General features: G+C 38.2%; 1 protein-coding gene across 1 annotated transcript; it reads right to left on the bottom strand.

The window, feature by feature from the left end:
• Positions 1-2,241: 2,241 nt before the first annotated feature.
• LOC128216738 (dentin sialophosphoprotein-like) lies at positions 2,242-18,953 on the bottom strand. Its single transcript, XM_052923399.1, has 4 exons — positions 18,864-18,953; positions 7,011-7,476; positions 4,563-6,848; positions 2,242-4,445 (listed from the first exon to the last, which is right to left on the bottom strand). Exons 1-4 carry the CDS (start codon positions 18,951-18,953, stop codon positions 2,242-2,244), a joined length of 5,046 nt encoding a protein of 1,681 aa, XP_052779359.1.
• Between the last annotated feature and the right edge of the window lie 1,065 nt (positions 18,954-20,018).

Below are 20,018 nucleotides of genomic sequence, written 5' to 3'. Positions count from 1 at the left end.
TAGCAATACAGAAAAAAATCAAACACTGCCATTTTATTCCGCTTCACACATTGGACCCCCTGCATATATATACTTGTTGCTATGGCACGGTCAAGACAAATGGAAATAATCGCCGTTGAAAACCACGTAAAACATCTCTGTTATACGACCGACTGAACTATCACTAGTTTCGATAATGAACTCATTTAGTAAATCGCGATCATCAATCAATGCAACATTCTTTCATTGGTAATATGAATAAGTAAATGCATGATAGGCTGAATAAGTCGTGGAAGGTTCATTGTAAACCTACAGCCTTATGGCGAAAACTGTCGACAGAACTCCATATGCAATACACAATAACTATTCTAAATAATGTTCACAGCGTCGTTTAGAATATTGTCAATTTCCTTAAGCATACACCAGTCATCTTGACCGTGTAGACAAAGCAATTGGTCTCGAAACAAACGCAGGTTCGAATCTTTTTATAAGCACTGTTTTCATTCTCTTTTTTTGCATTATGTTCTCTATATAAAAGTAAATTGAATCTATAAACGTTAGATGTCTGAAGATTTAATGGCATACTGTTCGAAGCCAGTAGACAACTGAAATATCTTGTGTTTAGATATGTAGAGGGCAATGAAACTACAGAAATCACGTTGCTGTTAAAATAGGTTTGACTGTTTAAGTGATTGTTTGCATGTAGACAGATGTTTACATTCTCATGGTTGGCACTCAGTAATATAATAATCTGGCAATGATCTTGCCGTCAAAGTAAAAATATATACACCTCAACTTCCATTCCTTAAATGAATGTTTCGGCAATTGCGTTCATCAATCGATGAACGCAACATCTTCGGATATGTTCGGATCGTAATTCATTGCATTACAATATTCATGAAAGCTATTGATCTTGTTATTGTTTGTATTGTGTCTGCAGGTCCCGTAAAATATAGATCAACATTTTTAAAAGTGTTAGTTTATTATATTTTAAATATATTGGTACCAGAAGTATTTCAATTTTACGTTTTAAAGTGATTTCAAGTGGTTAATCTTTTCCCGCGTTATTGTGACGTCATTTGAAAAAAATGTTTCCGGTTATAGTCGGGTCGTTCTATTTACAGAATGGGTAAGAACGGATTACTGAAAGGTTTTCTTATATAAAATAAAGTATTTTTTTAACAATTCTTGAATGAAAAAATGAACTAATGGTGTAAATATAAGGAATGAATTGCTGGGTTGATGTCATTATCGGGGATATGTACGCAATTGTGTTGGTCAAAGTACGCGTGGAGTCCTTCGGACTCCACACACATTGACCAACCCACTTGCGTTCATACCCCGATAATGACATCAACCCCGCAATTCATTCCTTAAATGACATGGAAATAGACGGGTAAAACAGTAAATACTATTGTGTTAACGAGTTTACAACGACGTTGATGAACACATGCTTAATTAGATTAAAATAATTCAGGATTTATAAGAACGTTCTAACTATAATAACTCGATGAAGTCACCTCCATGAGTCCATTGTAAGCTTTCGGCAACATATACGTGTGAGTTTTCAGATCACACATTTAAGTCATATAGTAAGCATGTTATCTTTGACCAACAGTTCCAAAAAGCACCCTTTAAGTGGGGCAATACATTGAATATTACATATGAACCTCTATATTATCTTACAAATTTGATTACTGCATTAATTTGTTTGTTTAATGTTGTTGTTCTTTGTGAATTTTTGCTTTCAATGTATTTGTCAAATGCAACAGATACACACCCGACAGCATACGGTAAAAAGTTAAGTGGTAATAACATCTACATGTATTGAAAATCAAAGAAAAGCAATCTGTGCATCATCACAAGCGACATCCAGCTCTGTTTATCGTCCTTTTACTCTAGAAAGCATCAATTCATTAGTTACGTATTTAGTAACCATATTCTTAATTAATTAGTTCATGTCTATGATTGCGTTTATGATAACGATTAACGTAAAAATGTTAAATGTGTGATAAATGTTACTGCATGTAATAATACTTATCTCCCTTGTTCAATGTGCTGCTCCTATCTTCCTGGTTCAATGCGCTGCTGCTATCTCACTGGCTCAATATGCTGCTGCTATCTCCCTGGCTCAATATGCTGCTGCTATCTCCCTTGTTCAATGTGCTGCTCCTATCTTCCTGGTTCAATGCGCTGCTGCTATCTCACTGGTTCAATGCGCTGCTGCTATCTCACTGGTGCAATGTTCTGCTGCTAATCACCCTAGTGCAATATGCTGCTGCTATCTCCCTGGTGCAATATGCTGCTGCTATCTCCATGGTGCAATATACTGCTGCTATCTCCCTGGCTCAATATGCTGCTGCTATCTCCCTGGCTCAATGTGCTGCTGCTATCTCCCTGGCTCAATGTGCAGCTGCTATCTCCCTGGTTCAATGTGCTGCTGCTATCTCCCTGGCTCAATGTGCAGCTGATATCACCCTGGCTCAATGCGCTGCTGCTATCTCCCTGGCTCAATGTGCAGCTGCTATCTCCCTGGCTTAATGTGCAGCTGCTATCTCCCTGGTTCAATGCGCTGCTGTTATATCCCTGGTGCATTGTGCTGCTGCTATCTCCCTGGTGCAATATATTGCTGCTATCTCCATGGTACAATGTTTTGCTGTTATGTCCCTGGTTCAATGCGCTGTTGTTATATCCCTGGTGCAATGTGCTGATATATCTATGGTACAATGTTCTGCTGCTATCTCCCTGGTGCAATGTGCTGATATCTCCCTGTTGCAATATACTGCTGCTATCTTCCTGGTTCAATGTGCTGCTGCTATAACCCTGGTGCAATGTGCTGCTGCTATCTCCCAGGTTCAATGTGCTGCTGCTATTACCCTGGCGCAATGTGCTGCTATCTCCCTGGTACAATGTGCTGCTGCTATCTCCCTGGTACAATGTGCTGCTTTTATCTCCCTGGTTTAATGTTCTGCTGATATCTCCCAGGTTCAATGTGCTGCTGCTATCTCCCTGGTTCAATGTTCTGCTGCTATCTCCCTGGTTCAATGCGCTGCTGCTATCTCCGTGTTGCAATGTGCTGCTATATCCCTTGTTCAATATGCTGCTAACTCTCTGTTGCAATGTGCTGCTGCTATCTCCCTTGTGCAATGCGCTGCTATCTTCCTGGTTCAATGTGCTGCTATCTCCCTGGTTCAATGTGCTGTTATCTCCCTGGTACAATGTGCTGCTATTTCCTTGGTACAATGTGCACTTACCTCCCTGGTTCAATGTGCGTCTATCTCCCTGGTTCAATGTGCTGCTATCTTCCTGGTACAATGTGCTGCTATCTCTCTGGTGCAATGTGCTCCTATCTCCCTGGTGCAATGTGCTCCTATCTCCCTGGTTTAATTTGCTGCTGCTATCTCCCTGTTGCAATGTGCTGCTACTATCTCCCTGGTGCAATGCGCTGCTATCTGCCTGGTACAATGTGCTGCTATCTCCCTGGTTCAATGTGCTGCTTTTTCCCTGGTTCAATGTGCTGCTATCTCCCTGGTTCAATGTGTTGCTGCTATCTCCTTGGCGCAATGTGCTGCTATCTCCCTGGTTCAATGTGCTACTTTCTCCCTGGTTCAATGTGCTGCTATCTCCCTGCTTCAATGTGTTGCTGCTATCTCCCTGTTGCAACGTGCTGCTATCTCCTTGGTGCAATGTGCTGCTATTTCCGTGGTACAATGTGCTGCTGCTATCTCCCTGGTACAATGTGCTGCTGCTATCTCCCTGGTACAATGTGTTGCTGCTATCTCCTTGGTTCAATGTGCTGCTGCTATCTCCCTGTTGCAACGTGCTGCTATCTCCTTGGTGCAATGTGCTGCTATCTCCGTGGTACAATGTGCTGCTGCTATCTCCCTGGTACAATGTGCTGCTATCTCCCTGGTACAATGTGCTGCTATCTTCCTGATTCAACGTGCTGCTATCTCCCTGGTTCAATGTGTTGCTGCTATCTCCCTGGTTCAATGTGCTGCTTTCTCCCTGGTTCAATGTGCTGCTATCTCCCTGCTTCAATGTGTTGCTGCTATCTCCTTGGTTCAATGTGCAGCTGCTATATCCCTGGTTCAATGTGTTGCTGCTATCTCCCTGGTTCAATGTGCTGCTTTCTCCCTGGTTCAATGTGCTGCTATCTCCCTGCTTCAATGTGTTGCTATCTCCCTGCTTCAATGTGTTGCTGCTATCTCCCTGGTTCAATGTGCTGCTGCTATCTCCCTGGTTCAATGTGTTGCTGCTATCTCCCTGGTTCAATGTGCTGCTTTCTCCCTGGTTCAATGTGTTGCTGCTATCTCCCTGCTTCAATGTGCTGCTGCTATCTCCCTGGTTCAATGTGCTGCTATCTCCCTGGTTCAATGTGCTGCTTTCTCCCTGGTTCAATGTGCTGCTTTCTCCCTGCTTCAATGTGCTGCTGCTATCTCCCGGTTGCAACGTGCTGCTATCTCCTTGGTGCAATGTGCTGCTATCTCCGTGGTACAATGTGTTGCTGCTATCTCCCTGGTTCAATGCGCTGTTGCTATCTCCCTGGTTCAACGTGCTGCTATCTCCCTGTTACAACGTGCTGCCATCTCCCTGGTACAACGTGCTGTTATCTCCCTGGTACAATGTGCTGCTATCTCCCTGGTTCAATGTGCTGCTGCTATCTCCCTGGCTCAATGTGCAGCTGATATCACCCTGGCTCAATGCGCTGCTGCTATCTCCCTGGCTCAATGTGCTGCTGCTATCTCCCTGGCTCAATGTGCAGCTGCTATCTCCCTGGTTCAATGTGCTGCTGCTATCTCCCTGGCTCAATGTGCAGCTGATATCACCCTGGCTCAATGCGCTGCTGCTATCTCCCTGGCTCAATGTGCAGCTGCTATCTCCCTGGCTTAATGTGCAGCTGCTATCTCCCTGGTTCAATGCGCTGCTGTTATATCCCTGGTGCATTGTGCTGCTGCTATCTCCATGGTACAATGTTTTGCTGTTATGTCCCTGGTTCAATGCGCTGTTGTTATATCCCTGGTGCAATGTGCTGATATATCTATGGTACAATGTTCTGCTGCTATCTCCCTGGTGCAATGTGCTGATATCTCCCTGTTGCAATATACTGCTGCTATCTTCCTGGTTCAATGTGCTGCTGCTATTACCCTGGTGCAATGTGCTGCTGCTATCTCCCAGGTTCAATGTGCTGCTGCTATTACCCTGGCGCAATGTGCTGCTATCTCCCTGGTACAATGTGCTGCTGCTATCTCCCTGGTACAATGTGCTGCTTTTATCTCCCTGGTTTAATGTTCTGCTGATATCTCCCAGGTTCAATGTGCTGCTGCTATCTCCCTGGTTCAATGTTCTGCTGCTATCTCCCTGGTTCAATGCGCTGCTGCTATCTCCGTGTTGCAATGTGCTGCTATATCCCTTGTTCAATATGCTGCTAACTCTCTGTTGCAATGTGCTGCTGCTATCTCCCTTGTGCAATGCGCTGCTATCTTCCTGGTTCAATGTGCTGCTATCTCCCTGGTTCAATGTGCTGCTGCTATCTCCCTGGTTCAATGTGCTGTTATCTCCCTGGTACAATGTGCTGCTATTTCCTTGGTACAATGTGCACTTACCTCCCTGGTTCAATGTGCGTCTATCTCCCTGGTTCAATGTGCTGCTATCTTCCTGGTACAATGAGCTGCTATCTCTCTGGTGCAATGTGCTCCTATCTCCCTGGTGCAATGTGCTCCTATCTCCCTGGTTTAATTTGCTGCTGCTATCTCCCTGTTGCAATGTGCTGCTGCTATCTCCCTGGTGCAATGCGCTGCTATCTGCCTGGTACAATGTGCTGCTATCTCCCTGGTTCAATGTGCTGCTTTTTCCCTGGTTCAATGTGCTGCTATCTCCCTGGTTCAATGTGTTGCTGCTATCTCCTTGGCGCAATGTGCTGCTATCTCCCTGGTTCAATGTGCTACTTTCTCCCTGGTTCAATGTGCTGCTATCTCCCTGCTTCAATGTGTTGCTGCTATCTCCCTGTTGCAACGTGCTGCTATCTCCTTGGTGCAATGTGCTGCTATCTCCGTGGTACAATGTGCTGCTGCTATCTCCCTGGTACAATGTGCTGCTGCTATCTCCCTGGTACAATGTGTTGCTGCTATCTCCTTGGTTCAATGTGCTGCTGCTATCTCCCTGTTGCAACGTGCTGCTATCTCCTTGGTGCAATGTGCTGCTATCTCCGTGGTACAATGTGCTGCTGCTATCTCCCTGGTACAATGTGCTGCTATCTCCCTGGTACAATGTGCTGCTATCTCCCTGATTCAACGTGCTGCTATCTCCCTGGTTCAATGTGTTGCTGCTATCTCCTTGGTTCAATGTGCAGCTGCTATCTCCCTGGTTCAATGTGTTGCTGCTATCTCCCTGGTTCAATGTGCTGCTTTCTCCCTGGTTCAATGTGCTGCTATCTCCCTGCTTCAATGTGTTGCTATCTCCCTGCTTCAATGTGTTGCTGCTATCTCCCTGGTTCAATGTGCTGCTGCTATCTCCCTGGTTCAATGTGTTGCTGCTATCTCCCTGGTTCAATGTGCTGCTTTCTCCCTGGTTCAATGTGTTGCTGCTATCTCCCTGCTTCAATGTGCTGCTGCTATCTCCCTGGTTCAATGTGTTGCTGCTATCTCCCTGGTTCAATGTGCTGCTATCTCCCTGGTTCAATGTGCTGCTTTCTCCCTGGTTCAATGTGCTGCTTTCTCCCTGCTTCAATGTGCTGCTGCTATCTCCCTGTTGCAACGTGCTGCTATCTCCTTGGTGCAATGTGCTGCTATCTCCGTGGTACAATGTGTTGCTGCTATCTCCCTGGTTCAATGCGCTGTTGCTATCTCCCTGGTTCAACGTGCTGCTATCTCCCTGTTACAACGTGCTGCCATCTCCCTGGTACAACGTGCTGTTATCTCCCTGGTACAATGTGCTGCTATCTCCCTGGTACAATGTGCTGCTATCTCCCTGGTACAATGTGCTGCTTTCTCCCTGGTTCAACGTGCTGCTATCTCCCTGTTACAACGTGCTGCCATCTCCCTGGTACAATGTGCTGTTATCTCCCTGGTACAATGTGCTCCTATCTCCCTGGTACAATGTGCTGTTATCTCCCTGGTACAATGTGCTCCTATCTCCCTGGTACAATGTGCTGTTATCTCCCTGGTATAATGTGCTGTTATCTCCCTGGTACAATGTGCTGTTATCTCCCTGGTACAATATGCTCCTATCTCCCTGGTACAATGTGCTGTTATCTCCCTGGTACAATGTGCTGTTATCTCCCTGGTACAATGTGCTGTTATCTCCCTGGTACAATGTGCTGTTATCTCCCTGGTACAATGTGCTGTTATCTCCCTGGTACAATGTGCTGTTATCTCCCTGGTACAACGTGCTGCTATCTCCCTGGTACAATGTGCTCCTATCTTCCTGGTTCAATGTGCTGCTACCTTCCTGGTTCAATGTGCTGCTATCTCCCTGGTTCAATGTGCTGCTATCTCCCTTGTGCAATATCGTATGCTATCACTCTGGTGCAATGTGTTGCTACCTCCCTGTTGCAACGTGCTGCTATCTCCTTGGTGTAATGTGCTGCTATCTCTCTCGTGCAATGTATTGCTATCTTTCTGGTGCGCAATGTGCTCCTGCTATATTTCTGGTGCAAAGTGTTGCTAGTTGCAACTTGCTACCTCCCTGGTGCAATGGATGCTTTCTCCCTGCAAATGTTCATGCACTCTGGGTGTTATGAAGCTGGTTATTTACATCCCAGTTGCAATGTGCTACAAACATGTTGTTTTGGTATTGTACCTTTTTGTGACCGTATACAGTCTTGAGATCCTGCTTGAATAAATGTTTCAATAAATATAAAATCCAGTAAACATGCATTACATTTTACATTTACTTTCTGGAAATAATAATGCAAATATATTAGATGTACTTTAAATGAAGTGGAATAATAAAAAAGGTAAACAAATCGGTTGTGACTAGCTCGTGCATTTTGGTATATGAAACTGTCCCATGTCTTGTAGTACAACGTTTGAGGGCAAATACTTTTGAGTAAAATATGCTAGAATTATAAACGCTCAACATCTAAACGAAAGGATACATGCATACAATTTTACTTGTTTAAACTTTTATGTTTTGGCTCCTGTGGCATTACGGTTCATTGCAACTTTATAGTTGGAACATTATTTTTTTTATCTCTAAACAGGCATGAACAATAAATTTTAATGTTGCCAACTTTTGCTGTGGTTCCGTTGGAAATACTGATTTTAACAATATCAATGTTCGGACATCCTTGCACCCTGTGTATATGAAACCATTGCACCCGGGCAATTTATTTAGTTTGTAATTAATTTAGAACTTGGTTGAACTATCGTCAGATCGTAAATCGTAAATGGACAAATCTGCACGAACTGTGTGCTTTGATAAAACGGCGTGAACAGCACTAATAGTCATATTGAAGTACAACTTGACGTCTGGGTCACGCCAAGTTTCATAATGTCGTATACAGGTGCCCTCTTTGTACATGTTCAAATACACAAAATAGTGCGCATTTTTGAAGATTCCATTTTCTTGCATAACATGCATAACGTGAGCAAAGTGAACATTTTGCCAAAACGTGGAAACAAAACAAACATTACACTATATACAGACCCTCGAAAAATATTCAGATATTATTGTATCGTCATGTTATGACGCAGTTATACGTGTTATATCACCAGATATAGTGATTTGATTGCGGCTGCAAACATATCACTTAAAATGTATGACGATGGTATGCATGCGCGTTTTGCACTATCAGGTATTACGGATATGAAGGTGGTGTGAAATATATACACTTACATAGGTTTGTCAAAAGATTCCCCCATCCGGAGACCTTTTACAGTTTCTAACAAAAAGCATACTCACTTTAATGCAATGAACGATGAACGTTTGGAGACAAAGAGTGACAATGTGAAAAGTAAGCGTATAGGCGTATCTTGTAATATAGCAAATGAAGGGCTATTCTAATGGTTTCGGACTAACATTATACGGACAAACTCAATAACTAAACCTTAATCAAAACAGGACGTTGCTTCAAACGAAATCATCTCTAATTGTTTGTCAGGTAGAGATAGAGGCCGACGATTAGCTGGCCCGACTAAAATGAAAGGGATTATTTTGCGTCAATGAAAAAGGTCAAATCAAAGATGCTTTCGGATTTGTACAATAAAAATACAGCAGGTAAACAAAAAATGTCAACGCTATAAAGAGCTGGCAAAAAGTTGTTACAATGCCTTTTGGTTCCGCTATTTTAGACCGATCTGCTGTAGTTTACCACTAGAACCGAACCCCATTCTCTTCTCCCTGGACTATGGTAATGTATATATATGTCGCTTTCATTTTTAATAAGGATTTCTTTATTTGTCCCCAGTTTTAGTACAATGATGCTTTATATTTTGAAACTCTATGATCACACAGTTTTAAACCTTTTATTTTCTAAGGCAGACTGTGTGTGAAGCTCATAGTTTCAAACAATGACTGCATCGTATCTTTGGGAAGCTTTTGCATTAGGTACTCTGAATTGTATTCCTCCATCTGCAGATAGAGTTGGGATCTCTAATCTTTGAAGTAGTTGGGGTTAACCTATTTGTTTAATATTATTTGTTTTATTATTAAGTTTCCTCAAGTTGATGCATACTTATAAGATTTACCTTTTACGTTTTTCCTTTATTCAGGATTGTTCGGATAAGAGTGAGGTTTGTGCACGTAACCTGGTTTAAACCCCCAGTAAATTTACATTTTACTGACCGTTCCAAGGCGGTACCTAAAAATGCTTGATAGACTTACCTAGTTTTTGGACTAGGGCACTTGTGGCCTAGTTCATAGCCATAAACGTGATACCTGCATTCTCAAGCCGCATCTGGGGGTTCACTGACGTAATGTATTCATACGCTGTATTTTGATTGGATTGCGGTTATCGAATTTGAATAATCAAAGTAGTACCAGAACTGATTACAATGAAAACATCCAATAAAAATAGTTCTTCTAACAATTCAAGCTAACTGTTCTTTTAATGAAGAACAAGAAATTCATACGTAGCGAGTGAGTTAATCGGGTTAACTACATGAAACATCTTGCATACGGTCAGATTATATGCAATAAGAATATGAACATATTGGAAAAGTACACATCGAATTTTTTCCGTTCAATGCTCTGTATTGATAGACTGGTACCTTCTTTCTCTTTTATCCGAAATGAAACCAGTATCAGCTAACCGCGGTGCCCGTCGCGCATTCGAAATGTCTTGTGAATTCATACGTAAAGCGAATAAAGCGTGCTGTCTAAGTAGAAAACAACCAGGAAAGTTGGTTTAAAAAGTATTGTTATCCTTTGTATAGAATGTTGGTATTCCGAAGTCGGTCCCTTTTCTTTTTTCGACATAATTTGCATGTTTCCGTGATATTTTCTTTTCGATACAAAGTTTTTTTAACTAATCATCGCATGCCACTTCGCACTTTTTAAATACAACATGATTTTTGGTATTTATTGTTCAAATACTATTAATGTTTACTAAAAAACATATGCCGCGTACCTGTATAACTTTATATTTTTAAGGAAAAGTAAATCAGGGTACCAGTCTATTATTGACATCAAAATGTACTCTGATCAGAGCGTCCGAATGATTCAGACATGGATGTTATCACTACTTCCGGATGCTGATGATGTGAATTTCATAGTGTTTTATTGAGGAAATAAAGCCGACATTGAATGATTACCACCATCAAACGGATTTATTTTCATCTTACCGTGGGTAGCATTTTTAATTTGACACGTAAATTTTCAAGCAATACAAGTTCGTTTGAAAAAATCATGTAATTTCAATTTCGCAAAATGGAGATAAAAAATAGAGATAAAAAATATCAAATATGCGCATACTTATTTATGAAGTTTCATTCTAAATGAGGCCAAATGTATGAATATGTACATGATTGAAGATGATTGTTTACCTATGTGCATAAAAAAGTCTTGGAGCCACTCTCAGTGTAAGTACATAATTACTTTATACATTTTGTTCAATGATATGGTGATAAGCCATCGCCATTGATAAAACAATCTTGCATGCTCAATTTTGATTTCCTCTCTTATGATGCACCAGTCAATTGTTAACACGGCCCCTCGGGGATATACCGGGGGAAAGGGCTGTGTTTTTACCTTTCATGTGTCCTCGTAGCTATTATATAAAAGAACTTCAGCGAACACATTATATATTACCTTCTTGGACGTGTTGTAAACATCAAAAAAATAAATATCAACATTAAAGTTATGGAAGCCAGAACTAGTGTCCTCGCAATGCCGGATGATTGCGGTGGTTTTGTCTCCCCTAAAAATATATCAGGGAATTGCTCTTACCTTAGATCCCCTGGGTGCGGGGACGTTATTCACGGGATTTTACCACCAGTTCGTTCTCCCAGGGCAGGGATTTTACCGGGGATTGGCTGGTGTAACTCGGCTTCGTTCATTTTTCTAAACTTTCTCTCAGTGATGACGAATAAATTTTATTCACTGCAGTTGTTTTCTAAGTTTATGAAAATAAGAACAATTGAAACAATTCATTAACTAATGTTGATCAGTGCAGATTGTGGGAGATCATGGTTGATTTCAATGAACCACCAATAAGCCCTGCCAAAATTGGATACTGATTGGTCAGTCAGATGCTTTTGGTAGGCATTATTAGCATGAATGTTCATTTTAATCATCATTTATGAATGTTTACAAAATCATTGAATATTGAAATAACAAGCAAAATGTTAGTTTGAATGATGAAAGCCATGAAATATCCCTGGGGGGGGGGGGCGTGGTTACAATTAACTGGTGCATACTTTACAAGTTCTTTTTCTGAAGACGCTTTGTGCTCACTTTTTGTTTTCTAGCAAGAATGAAAATCAAAAATGTATTCCAAAAGAGACAAGTTTTTCAGCTTGTGTATATAATGAGAAAATTGTTAAGTAAAACTATTTATTGTTTATCAGGAAAATGTTGAAATCTCATGTTTAGGCCTATAGTGATCATACTTGATTGCTATGTTATTGGCACTTATTGCAATATGTGTAATTCATTGCAATATTTATGTAAAACATTAATTATTATGTTGACTTAAGTTTGAAGATAAGAACTAATGGTATAGGTGATGTGAGAATGATCTCGTAAGTCTTTAAAACCACTTTTGGTATTGTGAGTTTTTTTGCTCCAGTCTTGTTCAGTTTAGCTTTTGAAGATTTTCAAAGTAACTGCAAAACAAGCCCAGCTGTCTAGAAGACTATGTCAAACCCTGACCAGATATAATTTTTTGTCTTTTCAAATTACCAACTTGGCAATGGTTTTATCATAACATAGGATTTTGGTTTTAAAGAACATGTTAGTGTTTTTGTATGTGGAATGAAATATCATAAGTGGCACTAAATTGAACATAATTTATAGTTCTCATTGATATTACACATAGCCTCAAGTACATGTTGATCTATGATTTAAGGCTTGGATGGAGTCAGGGCAAGAAAAATGCATGTTAATACATGGTACTTTCCAACGCAAGAACTGTTTGTATAATATTCAAGTAAATAAAGCAATCCCCACACCAAGGAACTGCAGTATTGCTTAACCAGCTTAATTGACATTATGAGTTGGAGTTCAAATTGCTGCAATTAAAGGCACATCTTGTTTACAGAATTATTCAAACTCTGATTTAGCAACCTTAATATAGTTATATGAACTACTTATGCGAAATGAAAGCTTTTTTAGATTTACAAGGACGGGTGAAAAGTATTTGCCAAATGTACTGCAACACCTGATACCTGTTGCCTAGGAATCCAACAAATTCTTGGCACTTCAAATGTTACAGTACTAATCAATTTGGAGTGCCTGAAAAGAAGCCTTTTTGATTCTACATTCAACATCTTCTTTCTGTATGACATATTGGACCAGGAGAATCATGAACCTACAACCTTTTGCATCTATTGAGATAGGGAGCGTTCAGGACAGTGACAGAGGACAATACAAGAATGGCCAACTGCTGCATTTATTGAGTTATCTCATGCATACAAATTAAGACGCAGAAAATATTTCTCTTTTTTTCCAAACTACTTCCTTAAGCATCTTGTATGTAGTTGTCTTTTACAATGATTGTTCAAAGTTACAATGGCCCTGTGGGTTAAATATGATCTGTCCACGGGGTAACATGTTTTGTACATAATAGGGTTATAAGTATTGCATTTTGATCCAGGAGGTTATATTCAACTCAAGTAGATTTTTGCAGATTTGGATTTCACAAGGCACAAGCCGAGTAAAACTAAAATCTACAAAAAACTACCAGAATCAAATATGACATTCGGCCATATCCGGATCAAAACGCAGTACTAATAACCCTTTTATTATATACATTACTGATTAGATCACTTAGAAGCCACATCTTTGTATAATAAATTTCATTTTAAGGATGCACTCATTGCTTTAATGACGTCAAAATAATATTGCGCAACATACTTGTTATGACGTGTCGTCACAAGAGTGGTATATATGGCCATATTGCACTGGAGCGGAATATGGGTTAAAGTATTTTGTGATATGTATTGCATGTGGATTGATGTGTTTGGTATTCCATTCTCACTAGCAGTGTGATTAAATGCTGACCCCATGTTATGAAATTTGATGGTCAAAGTATTTAAAATACATTTCAATATTTCATACTTTAAAAACGATATTCATCTCATCTTAGTCTACGCAACTTGCTTTGCTATGTACAAAAGTCTGCAGCAGTAATATGAATAGCATTAGACAAAAGGCAGACCTTTGATATAAAAGGATTTGATTAAATTAAAGAGGTATGTGTGCCAACCACGTAAATTAATTTGTACAAGTCTGATTTAACGACTTTGATAAATTTAAAAGAAATATGACTTTATCTGATTTAACGTTTTAGCCCCCCCCCCCCACACACACACACACACCTCACTCCACGCACACTTAACTAGATTTTTCAAATTTCCTTTGCAGCTTGCAAGCAGTTTTAGTCTAAAGTTTAAGCTAGCCCATCAAACAGTGACCCCTTGTGATGTGAGCCGATTTTGTCAATGCTTAGAACATGGTTGTCAACATTCCCCTAAATGAACCCTAGTCCATCAGTGCTTACAGCACTTTGATTTTATATAGTATGTATACACTGTGTTTTTGTGGTGTTTTGTGCTGTTGTTCCTTTAGCTTGTTTATGTATTTTTTTCATATAAATATTGCGGATACGTCGTCAGTCATACATTATTTATATGTATTTAGTTGTTTGTGAACTTGTTTGCTGTAGTTCCTTGATTCAGGTTTGTGATTCTTTGTTTTTGTGTTTCAGGTCTTTGGCGTTTATCATGTGCAATTAAACGGAGTTTATGCTTCCTCAAGTTAATGCATATACTTTATTCGAGATTGTTGGGATAAGAGTGAGGTTGTGCACACAAACTGGTTTAAACCCCCCAGTAAAACAATTTTAGCCATTATTTTTTTAAACTATACATATAACTCGCAACATCTATCATAATTATACCACCTTCTTTAAAGTATTTCACGAATACTGTATTTTTTATATTAGATTTTCCATATCAAACACAATAATTCATTGAGTCGTTTCATAAAAGCATTTGATGGATTGGGTAGACTAATAAAAAATAACTGTGTAAACAGTGGTAATAAAATTGACTTTACGACAGTTAGTCTTCCTATAGGTGTTATTTTTATTCTTTTCTTAATATCAAATGCAGTTTCTTGTCAAAGTGTAGTTCACACATTGTGTTAAGATCTACATAAAAATGTACACCAAGTAGTTAAAATCTAGTATCACCCAGACCTTATAATTGTGTTAATCTATTAACGCATCTATGACAGTTTTCACTGTTTTCTCTGTACCATCTTATAATAAAGATGTATCGTCTGCAAATTTTAAAATATTGTATTCCCAATCGATACTTATACCTTTTATATCTTTACAATGGCTTTCGTAATAGAAGGAATTTTTGGACATAAAATAAATGAAAATGCAGAAATTAGATCTCCCTGTCTACAAATTTCACCTTTTTTAAACAAATCTGACAAGCATCTAATCAATTGAACAGCAACTTCAGTATTATATAGAAATTTTCTAATTCAACTTTCAAATGTATCAACAAACTTATGTTATGCTGAAGTTTCTCAATAAAATTAAACGATATAGAATCAAACGCGTTTTCAAAGTCAATCAGCATAATGAGTCCAGGATTCATCTTCTCATCACACAATTTCATTACACCATACAATAATCAAGTGCTTTCACTTATATTCCAACCTTTAACAAATCCAGTTTAGTCTTTAAAATCTAAAACATTTAATACAGTTTTCAAACGCCTATTGCTATTGCTATATTACCTGAAGCTATCTTGTTAAACGTTAAGGAAAGTAGAAGGTCTCCAATTTTCAAAAATTGTTTAGGCTTTATTTTTAATCTTTGGTATACACACAATCGTGTTAAAGGCATGGTTTATTACTCTAACAATTTGTTTCCTAAACCTCTTGTAAAACGAATACTGCAAATCCACCTCCTTTTATCATTTTTCGTATGTTTAAGAGTACATGATACTTCATCATATGTCAGAAGGCCCTCTGATGTTTGTTAAATACATATAATCACAATTATTTGGTTCTTACTGCAGATAAGAATGAACAGATCACTGTTAAGATTTTCATAAAATTTATAAGACTCCTTACAACTTTCATCTTGTTCATCAGTAAATGGTATATGTTTATCAGCAATAGTTTTCTTTTCTAAATTGAAAAAAAATATGAGGTAGCCTTCTTGCCATTTTCTTTTCGGTCTGCTTTAGATCATATTTAAGAGCCTTTAAGTTTATTGCGTTTTAATTCATTTAACTCCGTCTCTAAAACTATTATTTTTCTTTATATATTCCGTCATATTACTTTGTGTTTTTTAAATATCATTTATCAATATTTATTCTTGTTTAAGTCTCTTTTTAGACTTGTAGCTAGCAAACGATACAGTTTTACCTCTAACTTCCATTAACCAAGTTTCTAAAAATGGTTCATCATTATTATAATCTGTATTTCTGATCTATGCATTTCTATCACAGCATTACTTTCATTAGTTTTCACCAATTGTACCTGATACTACAATTATTTGCAACAAGAAAAACTTGTTCAGACATGGCCTTTTTTACTTGGCTTTTTAGGCCTTTTGCGACCGGGCCTTTAGGAAAATGACAAATGAAGCAAGAAATGGAAATTTTGATTTGGGTCATTACTTAGGTCTGCCAGTGTAACCTGATTTTTTTTATCAAAAAGGATGTTGAAAAATAACCAGTGTTGTGAGCTCTATCCTACGACATTCTAGACGATGATGAAACCATTTGCATGTTATAACAAGACAACGGAAAAGGCAATCCAAGGAGACAGCTAGCGATGGGTTTACAATGGACAGTGTTCCGAAAATATTTAAACGGGGACATTTAAGAGCGGTTACAAGGTGTAAGAACGCTAAATCTGAACTGACTCGTTTTATAGGAGCTCTCGATCTACGTCCCTCCATGATTATTTATATCTTGGATATTAATTGTGATGTTTAATTGTTGTTCATAAAATGTAAATAAAAGTAAACATGATATTAATTTAATATCCATCATGTTTACTTTTTGTAAGATACTAGTTCATTGATGTACGAGTTCTGTCCCTTTTTGAGTCGAACAACAGGATGATCTATTTTACACAACAATTATGTTTCAGGACATGCCGGTATACTGATTTCATAGGTTCACCGTTCTCTAATTTTAAGCCCGTCCAACAGGGCACAGTTCTAGGCCCACTTCTCCTTTGTATTTACGTGAATGATGTAGCTAAAAGCATTGCGAGAAACTAAAATATTTTGCGAATAATAGCTCTCTCGACATGTAAATACATATAATATGTAAATAGTATACACCGTAGAAGATAACCCTGACGACGATGTATAACATTGCAGAGAGTTCGCCATATGTGCCTGGCTCGAGTGCGATGATAAATAACCTTACATTAATAAATAGACGCCTAGAAATATACAATCGTTCAAGGATACCGTCGTCCTTGTCATAGAGGGATTTACAAGATATATATATACAAGGCACTCACCAACTTATTCCATGTGCAAGCGTCAATCAAAATATCAATTTAATCAACCTTCAATCTTATTTTACTATATTTGTGGAGAACGTTGCTTCTCGTAATTTCTTACTCGGTTAAGACACTATTGCAGTCATCTCAATTTCTTTATTACAACTATCCTCGCGATTCTCCGTGGTGTATTGATTGCAATGTAGACGATAAGATACATACCATTTCTGGATATCGGTGTAAACTTTTCGACAACCAGCGAGTAAACTGCTATCGGGTTTCGACAATCTTTCAGACGAGGTCAACGTCCTGATCTTCAGTGAAGTTCAGGGTGTTGTTTTTTTAGACTGATGAACGCTTTAGTTATTATAACAATCGGTTTCATGAATCCATCTTATATCGATCTCTCTTCCCCTAACACATCTTTCTCTACAGGTTCTAGTGTTTTATGATGCCATTAAAACAATGCATTCGATATTACTCTTATTGTTTCTGCTTAATTATCCATTTTACTTGGTAAAGAATGTCACGTTTCGAAAAGGAGGCCGTACCTGCTGTTGGCAAAACGCATGGCCCAATCTCTGTTCATGTTTGATTTATAATGTCAATTTCAAATATTTTGTTTATTTTTGCATAGATATTCTCATTGTTGTTTTTGGTATCATGAAATCAAATATAATGAAATCAATACTGATTATTCAGTTTATAAAAGAGTAATGTCAAAAAGGTCTACTATTTAAACCCGATCCATCGTACACATTATATCGTTAGTATTATTATACGGCAGATGTACGGTATACACTAGTCGGCTATAAAGGCTCTTTTGATAACTGAAAATATGGTATAATTTGTGGAGAAGTATATTTTAAAACAAACATTTATGAAAAACATTTAACACAAAACGATATTGAACAGTTATACACGTCTAACAATAACGGTTTGTACGGCGATCCTGATTTTAGTAGTATCTTAAAAAAGGCAAAATAGAACAGCACTACTTCTATAAAGGTATTTTGCAAAATGAGGTAACCAATCTTAATGTAAATGTTTATTAGCATTACATTCAGCATCAAACTTTTAATTTCCATATCTAGTATAAGCAGAGTTATGGCACATGGCCAGTTGTTGTTGTTTTTTAATCGTAGCATTCGTTACACTTAAGATTGTTGTTTGCATTACAAAAATGTAAATCAACAAAGATTTGTGAGGTTTGGTGATAAATAACTTGTATGCAACTAAAGGAATCAGTGTTTAACGTTGAGTAATGAGCCGACTACGGCTGTGATGGTTTTCAATATTTGTCGTATTGAGATGTATGCATCTTATTGGATTGGGTTTTTAATTCAATTTTCAGGGTATACTGTTCGTAAAGTCTATGGAAATCATCATAGGACTAATATGATATCGAATACCACCCTTGATTAGTTCTTTTAACGAAGCTCATTAATTAAATGTCGGGGATGGGGGAGGAATCTAAGTTTATTTATCATCGCAATCGAGCTATCTGTACGATGTGTTTCTGCAATATAATGATGAGTTTAAGTGTAGCTGTGTTCGTTCTTCTGTGTATGTGTTGCAGCAGCAAAAAACGACTCCCTTCATACAGAGACAGTCTCGAGGATCTTCTCTCAACGGCAGCACGACAGTTACCAGGAGCTATCAACGACGAGAAGATTAATATTAAAAATACCTTTCAAAAGTTATCGAAGAATCAACGTCCAATGATGGAACAGGCTAACACTGCCCCGGATATCCTGTGATGCTGTCTCCAGAAGTTCCCGACATTGCTTGTGCCCAATCTCTTTTTTCTTTAATTTAATTGTGTTCATGTTAAATGACCAGATTAAAAGATTGGAGTTTGTCTATTTTTTCGAAACTAACTCCCGGCATTCACATCACCTATACATATGTTTGGTTAAAATCTGTTAACATGAAGGTAAAATTAACAGTCTATCTTAAATCGTTGGTTTCTTGTAACCTTTTGTGTCCACATAAACCATTATGGCCGACTGGAGTTGTTTATGTATCATTAATCTCGTATAAGGATTTTCCGAAAACTGATGCTTTAATTGATACAGACAAGAACAGAAAATAGGAACTAATTGACGGAGAGCTACACATTGATCAGGCTTCAAATGGCTTAAGTAATCATGTTTTATTATATGTTTTTTCGGTCGTTTACAGAGAATTATCAGTGGAAAAAAAATATAAATATTTCCCTCTTTAAACGCAATATATTTCACCGAGTAAGTACCAAAAGCTAAATTTCACGGCTAAAGTTTTTTATTTGTATGAAATGTCTATAAATGATATAAAATGACAGTTAATGATAGTTTTCGAAAATAAACAAAACAAAAATAACGCCGTTAAAAATGTGTCCAAGCGCAAGTTTTGGTCTTGAAAGCGGGCTAAAATTTCAACCAGTGAAAAATTATATATAAAGTTTATATATAATTTTTCAATGGTTGAAATTTTGCTATATTATAAACAGGTTCCAAGTTATGCGATTTTTGAAACATTTTTACAACTATGACTATTAATCGTAAAAGTCGAAATCAGATTTATTTCGCTCAAAAATATTTGTTACATGACATAACATTACGTACTTCATTTTTCAATAAAAGTTTCAACGCAACGGAAAATGTTAGGTTTAAATTAACGTATTTCTGATCAAGTACGTATCTGTCAGTTTCTTTATGTTGTTTGTGCAGTCTCAGTTTGTCTGTACTCTCCTCATTTAATGCGTGTGTTCAGAGGTAGCAAGTAACACAATTAACACAAAGTTTTGTATTTAAACCGCCAAAATACACAATTTAACTGCTGTTCCAATCCATGATTCGTATGCGGAAGTCGATAATAAACTATTGTTATAATAATGCGAAGGCAATACGATA

This window comes from Mya arenaria, chromosome 2 (genome assembly GCF_026914265.1).
Source record: "Mya arenaria isolate MELC-2E11 chromosome 2, ASM2691426v1".
NCBI lineage: Eukaryota > Metazoa > Mollusca > Bivalvia > Myida > Myidae > Mya > Mya arenaria.
This window is presented reverse-complemented; position numbering and strand designations above follow the sequence as displayed.

Coding starts and splice junctions, on each gene's coding strand:
- LOC128216738 (XM_052923399.1), bottom strand. CDS start 18,953: ATGAACACAATTAAATTAAAGAAAAAAGAGATTGGGCACAAGCAATGT. Junction 6,849..7,010: donor ATTGTACCAGGGAGATGGCA/GCACGTTGTAAC, acceptor TGTAACAGGGAG/ATAGCAGCACGTTGAACCAG. Junction 4,446..4,562: donor GTTGTACCAGGGAGATGGCA/GCACGTTGTAAC, acceptor CATTGCACCAAG/GAGATAGCAGCACGTTGCAA.